This window comes from Prunus persica, chromosome G7 (assembly GCF_000346465.2).
Source record: "Prunus persica cultivar Lovell chromosome G7, Prunus_persica_NCBIv2, whole genome shotgun sequence".
In the NCBI taxonomy this organism is placed as follows: Eukaryota; Viridiplantae; Streptophyta; class Magnoliopsida; order Rosales; family Rosaceae; genus Prunus; species Prunus persica.
This window is the reverse complement of record NC_034015.1, coordinates 18,652,215-18,669,569: the sequence shown is the minus strand read 5'-3', so window position 1 is coordinate 18,669,569 and position 17,355 is coordinate 18,652,215. Positions and strand designations below refer to the sequence as shown.

Below are 17,355 nucleotides of genomic sequence, written 5' to 3'. Positions count from 1 at the left end.
TGTCGTTTGAATATTCAGAAGAAGGGAGGGAGTTCCAGCAAACGACATGGACTTTACAAACAGATCGTTGTCGTTGGTTTATTCCTCTCAGGTTGGGTCAAGACTACCTGACCCGACCCAGAAGAGACAATATGGGCTTTTCTTTTTAATTTTATAATAAACAGTATAGCCGGCCGGCTATACTGTTAAATTATATTGCAATTTTTTTAAAATTTCTAAAAAACCGTATAGCCGAACGGCTATACTCTATAACTATTCTATTTAAGAGGTACCGCCGAACGGCTATACTGTAAAAATAATCTATTTAAAAGGTATAGCCGGGCGGCTATACTTTTAAAATATTCTATTTATAAAGGTATACCCGGCGGCTATATTTTTAAAATATTCTATTTATAAAGGTATACCCGGCAGCTATATTTTTAAAATATTCTATTTATAGTAAAAAATATTCTATTTAAAAGGTATAGCCGCACGGCTAGACCTTTAAAATATTGGGTATAGCCGTACGGCTATACTCGTAAAATATTCTATTAAAACAGTATAGCCGTGGGGATATACTGTTAAAATATTCTATTTATAGAGTATAGCCGACCGGCTATACTCTATAAATATTCTATTTCAAGGGTATAGCCGACCGGCTAGACTGTTAAAATATTCTATTTATAGAGTATAGCCGCGCGGCTATACTGTTAAAATGTTCTATTTATAGAGTACAAGATATACTGTTAAAATATTCTATTTATTACCCCTCCCCTGCGAGATCCATTCAACCAATCTATCCAATGTTAATCTTCTTCAACACAATTTTTCCTTTTCATTCTATGGTGAAACCAAGAGAGAGTCAAGATCTAAAAAATATGAATAAATCGACCACTCGACCATTAATTGTAGAGAAAACAGTGTACAAAATCCCAATTTGAGAACAAGGTGGGCTTGTTGAGTTCCTTCTTGGCTTTCCATGGCAGATCGAGAATGATGGCTACAGATCATAATTGGAGAGAAGGGGGGGAGGTGGGAATTGTTTTAATCATTTTAAAAGGTAAAGGGAGGATGAGGGATGGTGGCTGGGGATGAAAGGGGGCAGAGACGGAGAGGGGCTGGTGGAAAGGGGTGGGTGAGGTTGGCTGGGTCGGGAAGAGACGGTGAGAGATTTTTTGTCTTGAATTTTGAATTTTTATTTATTTATTTAATATAATTTACCTCTTTTTAATACTTAAAAAAATAAGGACCCACTCTCACAAAGTGGGCCCAACCAATATCTAACCCATTAAGCCGAATAATTGTGGAACCAAATAAAGCCCAACCCAAATCTAAATTCTCCTGGAAACTAGACTCCTCTTCCTCCTTTTTTCTCACTCAGCAGCCGCCAAAACCAGTGGTACACTCATCAGATCAGACACAGCAAGTGAAAGCTCGTCGTACGCAGTCGACAATCCAATGACGAGAATCGAAACCTACGAGGACTTTGTCAAAGTTCACGGTCTGCTTCTGGCAGCCTCGGGATTGCCTCAGTCACTGCACCGCCAGCTGTTCCAGAAGCTTCTTTCGGAGAGCTTCGATGGCGGGTCCCACTTCCAAATCGAGCCCACCGAGGACGGCCGTCAGCGGCGTCTTGTTTTGACCTCCGACTCCATGCCCGAACACTCCGACGTCTTCCTTATCGATCACGCCTGGACTTTCCGCCTCTCCGACGCTTACAAGCAGGTTCTTTACTTCTCTAGCCGTCCTGATTTTCTAGTGCTCTGTTTGGTTTCCGAGAAAAATTCGAAAAGAATGAAGCTTTAATCTTTGGGGGTTTGTTTGGTTGTGTAGTTAATGGAAGTTCCTGGGTTGGCTGAGAGGATGGCGGCGATAATGTGTGTGGATGCTGATTTGAATTCTGAGTCAGAAGAGGACCGTTTGAGTGAGGGCAATGCAAAACGGAGCGTTTTGGAGGTACTGGAAAATGAGATTACTGAAGCCAACGGGAACGTGAGGTGGTTGGAGCTTGAGGACCTTGACATCGATGATGAAACGCTGTCGTCCTTAGACTTGTCTACTAAGAGCCCAGTATGTCATTTCTAAAGCTCTATAAACCCAATCAGAAGTGTTCGAAAAATCGGCATAGGCGCTGCCTAGTCGCTAGGCGGCCTGGGCGGGTCGGGTCCTTTTTTTTTCTTTCCCCCGACTTTAAAGAAAACCTACCTCAAGCTGCCTCTCTCTCCTCTCTCTCCTCCTCAAGCAGTTCAAAATAAATTTATAATTTATAGTACAAAATAATTATAAATTAATATTAATAAATTTAAAAAAGAAACGCCTAGGCGCCCGCCTACCGCCTAGCGATTTTTTGAACATCTTGCAGTATTTTATTTTCCTAAAGTCTAGTATGTTTATACTTTCAGGGTTTGTTTGCATTATCCTTGTGTGGAAATAAGCTTGAGAATGTGGGAGTAGTTGTTCGGGAAGTTACTAAGTTCAAAAATCTAAGAGCTCTATGGCTGAACAATAACCCAGTTGTACAAAATTGGTAAGCATGCTTATTAATATTCAGAAAGGTGTTAATGTCTGCTTTAACTGAGCCACTTCTTTACTGAGAGATTTTGTGTTGTTTTGTTTTGTTTTTGTCAACTCAGTGGTGATGAATTGGCAGATAAAGTTCTTCGAGAATTGCTGAATCTTGAAATATATAACTCAAAGTTTACCTCCAATTATGGTGAGTGGGCATTGGGGTTTTGCGGAGGAGTGTATGATAAGGAAAATCCAGGGAGCGTTGATCAGCCTGACAACGCATTGAAGCAAGTCACTGATCTTGATCTGTCAAATAGATGTATTCACAATTTGTTCAATAAGGTTCAAGCATTTTCTATATATCTCTCACTTTTTTCATAAACCATTTTACTATTTCTGCTGACAAAGTCTGATATTTTATTTTACGTACATGGTAAAGGATGATGGTGGATTTTTAGAGTCAAAGAACATACTTAGATGATTGGTAAACTAGCAGCATTCACTGATATGGTTACTTTTTCTTTTTCTTTTTTAGGCATTTACACCTCTTGAGCTTCCATGTCTTTCATACTTGAATCTTCGGGGAAATCCATTGGAAGAGACCGCAGTGGGTGACTTGTTGCAGTTACTCAGGAATTTTCCTTCTTTACAGTCCCTGGAGGTAATATCTTCAGGAATACTTTTCCCTAGCATAAAGTTTCCTTTGTTGAACAAACCACTTTGACTATAATTAAAATGTAAACTTATTTTATAGGTGGATATTCCTGGCCCTCTTGGAGAAAGTGCTGTACAAATTCTTGAATCTCTTCCTAATATTTCAGTACTAAATGATGTCAATGCATCAAAAATATTTGAAACTGAAAAGGATGTGGTTGACTCAGTGCTTCAGCCACGTCTTCCTGAGTGGACTGCAGATGAGCCACTTACTGATCGTGTTATAAATGCAATGTGGCTATATTTAATGACATATCGACTTGCAGATGAGGAGAAGATCGACGAGACCTCTGTACTGTATGTTTCTCAATCTCAAAGAAAACAGATTTCTCGATGATTCATGCATTGAAAGTGTCCATGAAATAAGCGGTAGATTATTAAAGTATTTTCAAATAGAAAAGCATAGTTATAGTGGAGCATTGCATATCGTTGTACTCTGGTTCTGCTTGTTTGGTGTTTTGTTGTATCTCTTGAATAATTGAGATCACTATCGTCACAGAATAAATAAATTGCACGTACATGAATAAACAGCCAATTATTTACTTTGAACTGATGATCCTCTGCTTTGTTGTTCTTTGTAGATACGTGATGGATGAGCTGGGTTCAGCTTTGCGGCATAGTGATGAGCCAAATTTCAGAGTGGCACCTTTTCTCTTCATGCCAGAGGGGACACTAGCATCAGCTGTGAGGTTGTCATTTTTTTTTTTTCCATTTGCTTTTCTGTTTTTCTTACGAATTTTCCTCGTCTTCTTAGATGAACTTGGTATCCAATTTATAATTGTACTGTAGAAATTTCATTCTTCTTGTTTTGTATGGCAAAATTGGCAATTTGAAAGGTAGATGCAGAAACCTGGGTTCTCTGGAGTAATGGATTTAATTGCCTATGTTCCTTTTGGTCCTTTACATAGGTCCTTGGAGATGTTATATGCATAATTTGTACTGATACATCTTTGTCTTTGGTGTAATTTGTAGGAGAAACTACCACGGTAATTAAAATAATTTATTGGTTGTATTATTTTCAGCTTCTCGATATTATGGCCAATCCAGAATGTTCAAAAAGGTTATGAGTGCACTCGTGATTATCTTTTTGGTATTGGAGAGGACAAGCAACGTTCTGCCAGACTCACAGCTTGGTTCAATACACCAGAGAATTATTTTATTAGAGTATGGTTACCTAATAAAACATTAGGATTTGGTTTGAGCTATAATTTATTTTCAAATTGTTGCTTGTCAAAAATTTTGATATTAATTGACGTTAATTTCTGCAGGAGTATGAAAAGCACCAGCGGAGCTTGAAATCAAAGAATTTAACCTCTCTGACGTTGGATTCATGTCCAACAAGAAGCCTGCATCGTAGTGAAACCTCGGCTTTACGTGTTTACACTGATATACCTCAAGTAGAAGAACTGTTGACACGTCCTGAGTTTGTAATCAGTAAGTATTGTAGTTCAGTTTTGCATGACTTTCTAGGCTTAACTTCTTATGTACTTGTTCAGGAACTCTCCTTTTAGAATATTTTGAGTGTGTGTATTTTATGTTGCCATGCTCTGATAGATCGATCTCTCTCTCTCTCGGTTTTGGGTGGTGCTTTCAGCCACTGATCCGAAGGATGCAGAAATCATATGGACGTGTACGCAGGTAGATGAGGATATGAAGAAGGCTACAGGAATAACAGACAATCAGTACATAAACCAGTTTCCTTTCGAGGCGTGTATTGTGATGAAACATCATTTGGCAGAGACTATTCAGAAGGTTAAGAAACCAGATTCACATTGGATGCAAATGCTAGTGTTAATACTCTTCTACATGATCCTCCTTTGTCTATCGTCCGTCAGTTTAAAATATCTTAAGTTCTCTCCCTTCTAGACAATCGTCTTGCTTATTATAATTGTTTACCAAAAGTGAAATAACAGAATCTTTTTACCCCCTATTAACAGGCGCATGGATCTCCTGAATGGCTGCAGCCTACATATAATCTTGAAACACATCTGTCTCAACTTATTGGTGACTATTGTGTACGTAAAAGAGATGGACTTAACAATCTATGGATCTTAAAACCTTGGAACATGGCACGAACTATAGATACAACTGTCACTGGTAATAGATCTGCTATCATACGGCTCATGGAGACTGGACCAAAGATATGTCAGAAGTATATTGAGCACCCAGCTTTGTTCCAAGGGAAAAAATTTGATATCCGCTACATAGTTTTAGTCCGGAGTATGAACCCTTTGGAAATATTTCTTTCAGACACTTTCTGGGTATGCACGTTGTCTCTGTTGAGTAGGTTCTTTCTGATTTCCAATCATGAATGGATATTTTTACCTTCTGTGGAGTTGATGGGAAGAACATCCCTTCAGGTCTTTATTGTTTGAATTATTATCTGTAAGAATTCTCTTTTCAACTAGTTATTTTCATCTCCATTTCAGGTTAGATTGGCAAACAACCAATATTCTTTAGACCAGCACAGTTTGTTTGAGTATGAGACTCACTTTACTGTTATGGTATGTTCTGCACACCATGCCGTAGCATAAGGATTATAATTCAGTTTTTGAATTATTCAACAGGACTTTATATAATGTTAATTCATTTCATAACCACTTCACTATGGCTTTCAGAACTACCGAGGGACATTGAATCACAAGAACACATCAGAATTTGTGAGGGAATTTGAACAGGAGCACCAAGGTATAAGGGGCATGTCCAGTTTGTATTCGTTTGCTTGCTTCACCCTCAAGAGAAAAGGTTTTTAGGCTTTTAGCATGCTAAGCGTACTTGACTAACTTCTTTCGTTGATTCTGTGTTTGTTGCAGTTAACTGGTTGGATATTCATTCGAGAGTTAAGAAAATGATCCGATCAGTCTTTGAGGCAGCTGCACAAGTACATCCAGAGATGCATGGTACAACATCGAGGGCCATGTATGGGGTGGATGTCATGCTTGACACTTCTTTCCAGCCAAAGTTACTGGAGGTATGTGCATTTTAAGCAACATCATCTTTTTCTGATTCTTCACTTTAGTATCAATGAGGGTGCTTATTGAAGTCCGAAGTTCTGCAAAATTAGGGATTGCTGAACTCACTTTCGTGCTAGTCTCAAACAGTGATGTGCGAATAATGCAATTTTGACCGCTTTGTAGGTGACCTACTGTCCTGACTGTGGAAGAGCATGCAAATACGATATGGAGGCTATAGTTGGAGACAAGGAAGTAATTAGAGGCCGTGACTTTTACAATTATGTCTTTGGTTGTCTCTTTTTGAACGAAACAACTCATGTTATGCCATTGTAATTGAGCTATAGAGGACCAAATAGAATTGTAAGGATTGCGTATCGGCAGTTTTGGGCCATCAAACCCACAAGTTATTCCCTTATGTCTTGTACAATGGAAAAGTTGTAATCAAATCCTTCCGCATAACATGCTGGTTTTTGGAAAAGAGTTACAGCTTTGTTTTGATAGATTTATTCACAATTGTTATATACAAGTGTAATGCTTCGTGTCCATTTTCCCTCTCAAATTTTCTTTCCCAAACTGAAGTAAATGAAAGGGAGAGAATTACAAATATGCACGTCTAGAAAAAGTGATGAAGCTCCAAGCTACTTGGTTGGTTCAGATGAGGATTGTGATTGACTTCTGAGCGTTGGAATCTTCTTTTGTAATTCAAGATTGGACATCCGCTCAGCCTCCAATGCTCGTTCAAGCTTTAATATCACAAATCACCATATTCGTTATCCAAAAATTTCATGGCAGGAAAAATGATAAGCCAACTACATTGACATAGTGTAGCTATTCACAAATAACTTGAGGAGGGATGATAATACCTTTGCTGCTCGGGTACTCCATTCTCCTAAAATGGCTCTCAATCTTTCATTCTCCTCTACGTACTGTTCAAATAATAGTTAAAATGGGTAGGAAATCGAAGAATAAAGAAAAACTATGCAATACAAGAATCTAACTGCATAAACATGAGGTTTGATTCACAGGATTTTTAGGGTTTTGGGCAGATATTAACCAAATATTTAATTTTGAACATTGAATTAATACAGTAGGATACCTGATTGTTGGTTGTCCGAACTTTCTGGATTTCAGAATCCCTCTCAGCTATCAACGACCGAGCAAGCCTTAACTCAGACTGCAATTGATTCATCTGCAATGTAAATATATCTCTGAGTTAACTATTAACGTTGATTATGTGATGTAGAAGACAACAACATATGAAGCATTCAAATATTCATTCTGATGATATCAGCTAACTGCATCAAACTAACAACCTTTGAATTTTCATAAAGTATCAAGAGGAAAACCCACTTGGTATTCAAACCAGGTATTACCTCAGCAGAAACCGTCCGTAGTTCCTGATCACGAGCTGCCAATAGATGGGCAAGGTCAACCTGCAAAAACAGACACTGGTAAGCATTGCTTTGATCATTTTTCATATAACAAATAGCATGAAACAAGATCACAGCTTAAATTACTATGGCAGGCATGCAAGCATGCATGCAGTCCTAAAATATGCACGTCCATGTTAGAAATCACTTCAAGAGCTTTTCCTATTCAACAGAGTACTTCAATAATAGAAATTAATTACCTGAGGTGTGCTTCCATCATTAGTTCGTTCATAGTTACTTAAGCACTCTTGCAATCGAAGGATCTATACAAGTTTAGAATAAGAATAAATAATACAATAATAAAAAGTCGACTAGAAAAAACTTAATATGCAAACATGGAACACCTAATTTCCCATGCCACACTTCAGTGACTAAAAGCATTAGTCAAAAACCTGAGGGAACTGCATGTTAGAAGAATCAGTGCAATAATACAACCACCAATCTCAATAATACACCATGAGATACCTCTTCACTCAAAAAATGAAGGTTTTCACGCTGATATTGCAACAAAGCCATCTGCTGATCAGAAAGTCGACCAGCATCATGATACCTGTCACAACACATATTGCATCAGTTTTAGTTGAAGTATTAATGCATATGCCTCTTTGCATGTGCACAAGCAAAATAAACTTCTTCCCTTAGGATGCTTGAAATATAGCAGTTTCCAGTTCATCCAAGTATCTTCGGTTATGAACTGTTAGAAATTCTTGTGATGTATCTCTCTTCCATTCTTATAAGGGTTGGAAGCAAGATTATAGGATATCACTGGAAAAAAGAAAAAGAAAAAAAAAGATGATTACCTCAAACCTTCCAAAGAACTTGAGGGTTGAAGGGGAGAATATAATGACTTTAAGACATCAGGCTGGGAATTTAATGAGTTGTACTGGTGAACATAACCTGGAAACACCGGAATTAAAAATAAATGAGATGTGACTACAATCAATATAAGAGCTCATGTTCTGTATATAGCTGTGCTTGTTGGAGCTCTACTTTGTGCAAGATATGATAAAAATACAGGATTAAGTACAATGTTTGAGTGCAAGGATAACTTTTTCACATAACCAGCATGAAATAATTGTATACCAAATGCCCTGTGAGTCTAATTCATTGAAATTCCATCCAGTAAAATGGAAGAATTTTAAATCTCTTGGGCATAAAATTAGGGAATAAAGAGGCTTTTCAAATCACCTAAATAAGGTCTGATTAAAAAACAATCCCTTATTTGATCCAAAAGAAAAAATCCCTTATAAGACAGGATCCCATATTAAGCCTCCACTCTCCAGCATGACAACCAAGAAAGTTCCCCAAGTAAGCTAGCAAGTAACCTGATAAATACTTCAAACTTCGTAATTAAAATGCACTTCCCAAATGCACACAAACTCACCAATATAGATACTCATAAAAGATCCGGCACATATTGCTTCAATTACCATAACAGTCCTGCAAAATTTAAGGGTAATCAATATTCAGTCGTGGGCCAATTCATAAAACTAGTTTTCATATCAAATTTATCCAACCAAAGTCCACACGACATCTTGATTTCCTGGGCCAGAATTTGAAATCATTAATGTTGTTGAAATCATGGATTTGAAAAGGGGTAAAGAAACTGGAAAGGAGATAACAGATACATATTCTAATTAAGAAATTATTATGCTCAGCATCATAGGTTGGTGTTGATACCTCAAAATTGCGGGCAGAGTAAGGAAACTGATGTGGGGTCTCCAGACCATGACAAGTAACATTGCAGCAGTTCCTAACATTCAAGCAATATATCAGAAACCAAATTCAAATAATAATGCTAATAATAAACAATTCAGGGAGAAAATAACAGCAGAAAAATAATAGGTAGACATATTTCAAGACGGAGGGGGAAAAACAGACCAAAGAAACAACTCAAACACAAACCGGCATACCATATGAAGTAGCTGCAAAAGGTAGGCGAACAATATGCTTCAACTTCTGGCTGAAACTATAATACCCCTGTGAAACAACGTGCATCTCGTGGTTAACAAACCAAGTAAGTTGTAGCTTATGTAACAGCAAAATTTAGCATCCCAACACAAAAAATACTACCGGACAAGTAATACTGAAACAGGAGTGCAGTTTAGAAGCTGGATCCATTTAATAAGTTTATCAGAGTCACTCCCACTCGGAATATGCAATTCTGAAACTGGGGGGAAGATTAATCCCCCATAAACTAACTTTTGGTGTTGATGACACTTTTGCACCAACATAAACTTTCAGTTCAAGGGGTGTAGCTACTCGGAAGTTGTATTTGTGTATAATGTGGGTTCCATCCTAGGAAATAGAAAACTAATTAAACAAAAACGTTACCTGTAAGCGTATTTTCTGAACTTGGTATACCAGATACTGCTGAAAGATGCCTGAAAACGTTAAACACAAGCTCTAGTGCATCAAAGATTCAATTTTGATGTGTAAACAGTAAAATTCGCTATAATTGAACAATTCCCAGATCAAAAATTACAAAAAACCTGTGACTATCAGAAGAAGGACGTTGCAACTACAAAGCAATTGGGGGATTAAATCGCGTATGGGATGAAAAATCCATGGAGCTGCGACAGCCAGAGAAGCATAGCCTACGAGTATAATCAAGTAAAAAACACTTCCGAAAAGGCTTCTCGACTTCCGGTGACCGAACAATGGAGCCTCATGCATTATATCCAGAAACCTTAAAGTGAAGCAATGGAAGCAAAAACAGTGATTTTGGAATCAGGTAGCAGAAAGTGAACACATTCACGCATTGTGTGGCAATCACAACGAAGATTGAGGAAGACTTACAGTGCGTTGTCCTCGGGAGACGTTGAGGGCAACGAAGCGTGCCTCTCTCTCTCTGTTGACATTTCTGATCACAGATTTCTCAATTTCTATGTGAATTACGATCTCTCTTTCAAGTTTGATCCTTTATAAAGAAGGAAGTTCAGTCTCTCAGACTCTCGCAGAGTTGCTCGTTAATACATGTTTATTAATTGATTAATTAATTAATAATCAATTAAATAATGTTATTTAGTCAAAAAATCACTTTAAATCCTTATAGTTTGTAAATTTTAGGGGAGAGGAATTTTTCACAAACACACGCAACTATGATGTCGTAGGGATTCGAACTTAAGACCTCTAATCTGCAAGTCAAGACCTTTTTTCACTAGTTAAATCCTATTTGCATCCTTATAATTTAAAACCGACCAATTCAAAGACACCTTATAAAATTTATAAAATTCTTCAATTCCGTTATGTTTTGAGCACAAAATTTGATATAATGTGATAAATCGACAAACTACATAAATTAAAATTAACTTTTTATCAATTAAAACTAAAATTATATAAATAAAATTGACAAAATTAAAACTACGAGACTAAAGTGTTAAATCGATGACAAACAACATGGAACAAAATTAACTTTTTGCCTATTGTTTAAGTATCAAAGCATTGGGCTTAATATTTGGCCCAAAGAGCCACGGACTAAGTCTCAAAGATGGGTAGTGTTACCTTAACCGGTCGGTGAGACAAGTTCCAACTAAAATCCCCAGTGATAAACCCTAAGGCAGAGCTATCACAGCTTCTGAAAAATGAGCCAAATTTCAGGCTTTCTGCTTCGTCCTCCATTTCTGGTTTTTGGGTTTTCCTTCATTTCATCTTCTATGTATTGCTCTGATTAATTTCTCCTTAACTTTTCAATGAGAGTTTGGATTGCTATGCTGACATTGTTGGGTTTTTCGTCATCTCCATGAAGACTAAGGATCCGAATCGAAAACCCAATTCGACTTCCGAGCCACCTGTAAGAAAACCTGGTCAAACGAATCAAACCCAGACAAGGATTGTGATTGAGAATATCTACGAGAGCAGAGCTGAGCCAAGTGATGGCGTGGCGGTGCAGATGACCCTCTTGTTCTTCACAGCCCGTCCCACCTTTTGGGTTCGAGCCTCCAAGATCGCCATTTCCCATTTCCACAGTCTTGCCCATGGAGGAGCTCGACCTCAAATAGAGGTAATATCAAACCCAGAGGCTTGGTTTGTTAAGGTTGTTTGCACACTCTTTGTTCGCTCGCATGCTTTGGATTCTTACTTGGGTTATCTTAGTAAGAACTTGACGCCTTCTATTGCTTTCGAGGTTATTAGACGGCTAAACCATCCGAAACTGGGGTTGAAGTTCTTTGAGCTTAGTAGGCTCAGTTTGAGTGTTAACCATAGTGTATGGACGTACAATTTTCTTTTGAGGTCTCTATGTCAAATTGGTCTTCAAGATTCTGCTAAGTTGGTGTTTGATTACATGAGGAGTGACGGTCATACGCCTGATGATTCGATTGCAGAACTATTGGTATCATCCTATGCCCAAATGGGCAAGTTAAATAACGCTGAGAAACTTCTTGATGAGGTTCACTGTGGTGAGGTTAGATTGTCGCCTTTGGTGTACAATAACTTGTTCAATGTGTTGGTTAAGCAGAATAAAGTAGAGGAGGCTGTTTGCTTATTTAGAAAGCATATGGGTTCGCATTGTCGTCCAGATAGTTGGACTTTCAATATTCTAATTCGAGGTTTATGCAGAATTGGAGAAATTGATAAGGCTTTTGAGTTTTTCAGTGATATGGAGAGTTTTGGTTGTTACCCTGATATCGTTACATATAACACACTAATTAGTGGACTTTGTAGGGCTAATGAGGTAGATAGAGGGTGTCATTTACTTAAGGAGGTTCAGTCAAGAATCGAACTTTCACCGGATGTTATAACTTTTACGTCAGTCATATCAGGCTACTGCAAATTGGGTAAGATGGAGGAGGCCTCTGTTCTTTTTGATGAGATGAATAATTCTGGAGTTGGACCAACTTCTGTTACTTTTAATGCATTGATTGATGGATTTGGTAAGTCTGGTAACATGATTTCTGCACGTGCTATGTATGAGAAAATGCTCTTTCATGGTTATCGTCCGGATGTTATAACCTTCACTTCCCTAATTGATGGCTATTGTCGAGCTGGGAAACTGAGTCAGGGATTAAAGCTTTGGCAAGAGATGAATGCAAAAAATGTATCTCCAAGTGCATATACGTTCTCTGTCCTTATTAATGCTTTGTGCAGGGAGAATAGACTACAGGAGGCGCGTGAGTTTCTGAGGCAATTGAAGAGGAGTAATGTCATTCCACGACCTTTTATATATAACCCTGTGATAGATGGATTTTGTAAGGCTGGCAATGTTGATGAGGCAAACCTAATTGTGGCAGAGATGGAGGAGAAGAGATGTAGCCCTGATAAAGTGACATTTACCATTCTCATACTCGGGAATTGTATGAAAGGGAGAATGTCAGAGGCAATTAGCAACTTTAAAAAAATGTTGGCGATTGGATGTGCCCCAGACAACATCACTGTAGATTCTTTGATATCTTGCCTCATGAAGGCTGGGATGCCTAATGAAGCCCATCACATTAAGAAAATTGCATGTGAGGATCTGAATTTGGGTATGTCACCTTCACGAAGAGCTGATCATTTGAGAGCAAATGCAAAAATTACAGTGGCTGTTTGATTGAAGCTCTGCCACGAAAGTGGAATTGGAACACTGCTTGCAGTGGTTGGACAAGATCCTCCCACAATGGTAGTTCAAGTATCAGAATGAAGCTTGGGCAGTTTGTGACACAAATGAGGCGACAACTAGTAAGTGTTTTGCCCATGTTCATTTTTAGTCGAGACTGTATATTAGCCTTGCCATACAACTTTTGCTCAACGATACAATTCTTCGATAGGCCAGCCCTACACTCCGCAAGGTTATACTTGTTCATGTTCTGGCTTCTCAGCCACCATGGATCTAGTGTCATGGCAAGGCAAAGGGAAGTGGGAGGGAGGAATTACAAAGCTGAATAAGCTGAATAAATCACTTCGCATAGAATTATTTTTGTGCATGCTTGTCTATGTTAATTACTTCAAACGTATCAGCAAGTGCGTATGTCATAATTGATTTGCTCGCCTCGTTTCATATTGATGGCTTGCAAATGATTCTTCTAAATTATGAAAATCATTGCCACCAGCACCAAGGATGCTTTGCCGCATTACCTGAGAAGTTGCTGTTGTATGAATTTCACTCCATTGAATCTAATACCACACAAAATATATACTCTCAGCTATTTCATTTCTTTTTGGCTTTTAAGTTTAGATTCACGGTGCAGTGTTGTCAGTTCTGGATTTAAACTTTGAGCAATACATAGACTGCAAGGAGTGTAATAAAGGATTAAAGTTAACCATGACAACGGAAGCCTAATGAAAGGAATTTTTTTAATTAAAAAAAAAATTAAAGAAATAGATGATGGATCTCCCAATAGGGTTTCCTAGAATTGGTGATTTTGGTTGAAGCCAAAAATCAGAATTTTAGGGTTTAGGGCAACCTCCTCCGGAGGGCAGATACAAATTAAACACTGATGGTTGTATGTTTGAGGATGGTGCCATTGGAGTTGGGGGTGTTGTCAGAGATTACTCTGGTGCTTGGCTTGGTGGCTTCTCTGCAAACACGGGCTTTAGGCAAGTTCTGCAAGCTGAATTATGGGCTCTTTACCATAGAATTGGTGACAAGCTGCAAGAAGATGCTTAGGTCCAAAGATTGCAATATTTCTCATAAATATTGAGAAGGAAATTGTCTTGTAGATAAATTGGCAGCTCCGAGCTCAAAACTAGATTTGGGGTGTAGTTTTTGGGAGAGTGTGCCTGAAGGGTTTGGACATTATCTACTGGAAGATTTGAGTGGGGTTGCTGGACCCAGAAGTATGTTTATGTAGTTTTGTTTCTAAGCTTCGGCTCCCTTAGAACCAAAAAAAATAAATCATAATTTTATCAAGCCAAAGAAAAAAAAAATGTAGATATCAGAATTTTACAACTTTTTGGCCGGACGAGCTTTAATTCTAACGATCAAAGTTGCTTGCGATAGTGGGAACTTGACTTTGTTGTTCTTGTGACCCTTCCATCTTAAAAGGAAAATTAAATTTAAATGAGAAAAGCAAAGCCTGTCATTCATACTTTGCAATAATCCAGATGGGTATTATCGTGAGGAAACATCAAAATCACCCTAATTTACTTTTCTAAAGGATTAAATTCCATGACATTTAAACAGCATCAAGCATTAAATTAAACAATACTAGATTGATATCTTTTGGTGTAATGGCAAGATAATTTAAACACAAGTCTTTGTTGCTTATCATTACACTGGCCGTAAATAAGTAAAGTCTTGTATCTTATTTTGTGCAGCAAGACTGAAACATTACAATCACCACAAAAGAATAACCCTTCTTCATCTTCAAGCTGGAAACCTACTACTCCATCAGTACATCCCAGACTGAAACAAGATGAATTTTGTATTACATATCCACAGCAAGGCCACCATTTCTTCCAATTCAAGCAACAATCGGGTACGATGCACATGTTGCAACACCTGCAATCCAGATCATCGAAATCAATAAGACCCTGCACCTCAATTCCCAGCCAAGAACATAATCCAAAGTTAACCGGAAAACTTACCGCACATGTTCTTCCCAAACTCCATCTTAAAGTAGCCATTGTCACCCCAGCTTTCTCCCCAAGAGTTCTTGATGAGCCAGAAGGGGACACCGCCTTCCTCTCCATACCCAACTGCAAGAACAGCATGGTTCACATCCTGCCAAACAAAAGATAGGAGATTAATTAGGTTAACATTTTACTTAATTTGATAAATAAGCATAGATTAAGGCTACTCTGCCTCATTCACCTAATCTGAAATTAAAACTCACCATGGGACTGCTGCCACAAGTGTCACTGGTGTAGACTCCCGACTTGTAAAATCGGAAACTTTTGACCACCTGAAAGGCGACGCTGACTGGCCTCACAAACGCAACTGCATGCTTTAGTTCTTGTTCATCACCCTGCATAATTTTCACCATAACAATTAGAAGCTGCGCTCCTTCAACTTAAAACATCTCAAAAGTACTTATATCAACTAATTCAGTCGGATTAGCGTGTCGAAATAACTTCTTTAATTTTTCTTTTTTCACTCCTACTAGGCTTACCAGGGTGATATTGACAGAGTCGAGCACTTGGGCACCAACATTTTCAGCTGAAAATTTGCAAGCCCCGTCGGTTCCAACATAAGGATATGCAGCCTCGGTGTCGAGACCGCCGTTGTATTTGATGTACTCAAAAGCTTGAGATGGCAACCCACCATTGCAGCCAAAGTTATTGAAAGCTCCAGCACAATCCACAAGCTGCTGCTCAGAGAGAGAGATTTGCTTTCCGAATGCCTGCACATAAGCTGCCTCAAGAGCCCCAGTGGTGCTGCAGCAGCCACATATTTATGTTAAACACTAGAGGCACTTAATTAGCACACATTTCATTTAACTATGATCTAAAAGTACTTAAGCTAATTAAACTAACCTGAATGTCCAGCAAGATCCACAGTGACCTTGGTCTTTAACTGGGGTCACTATGCCTTCTTCTCTCCAGTTTTTCTGTACACACACAGAAACAAATATAATACAGGAATCTGAGACCTGGGTCTTGACTGTCCTTTAAAAAAGAAGAAGAAAGCTTAAGCTTTTAGTATACCGATTCAGGAAGAACGGCATCAGTGAGCTTGTGGCTGCCCTTTGTGGTGGCAGAGCAGTTCTGGGCAGCTCCCAACCTCTGCCTTCTGAACTCTTCCCAACTCCAATCAGCAAACCCTGAAGCGTCATCGATTCATCGACGCAACCACACAATCAAAACCCAAATCCCAAAATATTACTCTATTCTCTTTATTTTATTATATTATTATTATTATTATGAACTAAAAACAGAGAAAAACAGAGCAAAAATTGAAAAGGGTGGCTTCAGAATATTATTACGATTGACAGCAAGAGTGTAAGGCAAGCCCTTCTTGTTTGTGGATCGAATCAGCTTCTTATTCTCCGAGAAAATCTCATACCGCAGCTTCATCTCCTCCACGCTCTCATATTTCTTCCCGTACCTTCATTAACACAAACAAAAACAAATTAATTAACTAAAACGACAGCTCATGACTTCAGAAACGAATTCAATCTCTGTTTTGATCTGACAGTTATGAGGGACGGAGTGCTGGGTGTGGGAGGCCCACTCACCGGTGAGCGAAGCGGGCGAAGTGGAGGGCGCGGGGAGAGTAGCCGAGGACTTGGACGACTTGCTGCTCCAGCTCACGGAGGCCATCCGATACCAATCTGATGGGGTTGGACTCGTCGAAGCTCGATGCTGCTGCGCCGCAGCTGATCGCCACCAGGACCAAGGCGGCGGACAGGACCAGCGTCACGCGAGCCATTGTTGTAGTTCTCCGACAACCGTGGTATGTTGGAGGAGAGAAGATAGATGGAGATTCTTGTAATTGAATATTTGAGGTCGCGAGGGTCTCTCTGGTGCTGCGAGGGCCCTGATTGGGCTTCTTATTGTACGAAGCTACCCAATCAACAGTTGCCACGTTACTGTGGCTGCGGGTACCTTGGGCAATTCTATACGTATGTGGTAATTTACTTTACTTCCGTTGTCGATGACGTACGGCATGACCTAAAGCTTTTTTGAAGCGTTTCTGTTTAACGCTTGTATTGCAAACGCATTTTCCTTCTTATTTATTTATTTATTTATTTATTTATTTTTAGTTTTGTTTACTTTACATTTGGAAAAGACCAAAGGAGAGAGAAATTTTTTAAAATAAGCCAAAATGGACAAAATTGCCCTTATTTATTTTTGGATTTCCTAAGAAATTTACATCTGCATGTCTTTAGTTTGAAAGTTGAGAGGTTTTT

General features: G+C 38.7%; 4 protein-coding genes across 4 annotated transcripts; 2 read left to right on the top strand and 2 right to left on the bottom strand.

The window, feature by feature from the left end:
• Positions 774 to 6,633, top strand: LOC18769343 (tubulin--tyrosine ligase-like protein 12). Its single transcript, XM_007204225.2, has 15 exons — positions 774 to 1,704; positions 1,813 to 2,049; positions 2,382 to 2,506; positions 2,613 to 2,829; positions 3,023 to 3,148; positions 3,242 to 3,498; positions 3,783 to 3,890; positions 4,224 to 4,365; positions 4,470 to 4,635; positions 4,796 to 4,953; positions 5,139 to 5,462; positions 5,631 to 5,705; positions 5,820 to 5,889; positions 6,015 to 6,172; positions 6,339 to 6,633. The coding sequence occupies exons 1-15, from the start codon at positions 1,438 to 1,440 to the stop codon at positions 6,486 to 6,488; spliced, it is 2,580 nt and encodes an 859-aa protein (XP_007204287.1). The 5' UTR covers positions 774 to 1,437; the 3' UTR covers positions 6,489 to 6,633.
• Positions 6,591 to 10,538, bottom strand: LOC18771825. The gene is made up of 13 exons (XM_007202202.2): positions 10,385 to 10,538; positions 10,078 to 10,274; positions 9,920 to 9,969; positions 9,499 to 9,565; positions 9,266 to 9,338; positions 8,970 to 9,025; positions 8,386 to 8,482; positions 8,051 to 8,135; positions 7,786 to 7,848; positions 7,529 to 7,588; positions 7,252 to 7,344; positions 7,019 to 7,081; positions 6,591 to 6,898 (listed from the first exon to the last, which is right to left on the bottom strand). Exons 1-13 carry the CDS (start codon positions 10,444 to 10,446, stop codon positions 6,794 to 6,796), a joined length of 1,071 nt encoding a protein of 356 aa, XP_007202264.1. The 5' UTR covers positions 10,447 to 10,538; the 3' UTR covers positions 6,591 to 6,793.
• LOC18770728 (pentatricopeptide repeat-containing protein At2g06000) lies at positions 11,105 to 13,710 on the top strand. Its single transcript, XM_020568285.1, has one exon. The coding sequence runs from the start codon at positions 11,328 to 11,330 to the stop codon at positions 13,113 to 13,115; it is 1,788 nt and encodes a 595-aa protein (XP_020423874.1). The 5' UTR covers positions 11,105 to 11,327; the 3' UTR covers positions 13,116 to 13,710.
• Positions 14,652 to 17,053, bottom strand: LOC18770752 (thiol protease aleurain). The gene is made up of 8 exons (XM_020568288.1): positions 16,681 to 17,053; positions 16,429 to 16,550; positions 16,151 to 16,266; positions 15,980 to 16,053; positions 15,616 to 15,880; positions 15,340 to 15,471; positions 15,092 to 15,227; positions 14,652 to 15,005 (listed from the first exon to the last, which is right to left on the bottom strand). The coding sequence occupies exons 1-8, from the start codon at positions 16,872 to 16,874 to the stop codon at positions 14,968 to 14,970; spliced, it is 1,077 nt and encodes a 358-aa protein (XP_020423877.1). The 5' UTR covers positions 16,875 to 17,053; the 3' UTR covers positions 14,652 to 14,967.

Excerpts from the sequence above, each read along its gene's own strand:
- LOC18769343 (XM_007204225.2), top strand. The coding sequence starts at position 1,438 with ATGACGAGAATCGAAACCTACGAGGACTTTGTCAAAGTTCACGGTCTG. Across the intron at positions 2,050-2,381 it reads ACTTGTCTACTAAGAGCCCA|GGTTTGTTTGCATTATCCTT; the intron begins GTATGTCATTTC and ends TTATACTTTCAG. Across the intron at positions 5,890-6,014 it reads ATTTGAACAGGAGCACCAAG|TTAACTGGTTGGATATTCAT; the intron begins GTATAAGGGGCA and ends TGTTTGTTGCAG.
- LOC18771825 (XM_007202202.2), bottom strand. The coding sequence starts at position 10,446 with ATGTCAACAGAGAGAGAGAGGCACGCTTCGTTGCCCTCAACGTCTCCC. Across the intron at positions 9,970-10,077 it reads CCTTCTTCTGATAGTCACAG|GCATCTTTCAGCAGTATCTG; the intron begins GTTTTTTGTAAT and ends TAACGTTTTCAG. Across the intron at positions 7,082-7,251 it reads TTCGGACAACCAACAATCAG|TACGTAGAGGAGAATGAAAG; the intron begins GTATCCTACTGT and ends TTATTTGAACAG.
- LOC18770728 (XM_020568285.1), top strand. The coding sequence starts at position 11,328 with ATGAAGACTAAGGATCCGAATCGAAAACCCAATTCGACTTCCGAGCCA.
- LOC18770752 (XM_020568288.1), bottom strand. The coding sequence starts at position 16,874 with ATGGCTCGCGTGACGCTGGTCCTGTCCGCCGCCTTGGTCCTGGTGGCG. Across the intron at positions 16,267-16,428 it reads TTACACTCTTGCTGTCAATC|GGTTTGCTGATTGGAGTTGG; the intron begins GTAATAATATTC and ends ATGACGCTTCAG. Across the intron at positions 15,881-15,979 it reads GGATCTTGCTGGACATTCAG|CACCACTGGGGCTCTTGAGG; the intron begins GTTAGTTTAATT and ends TGGCTGCTGCAG.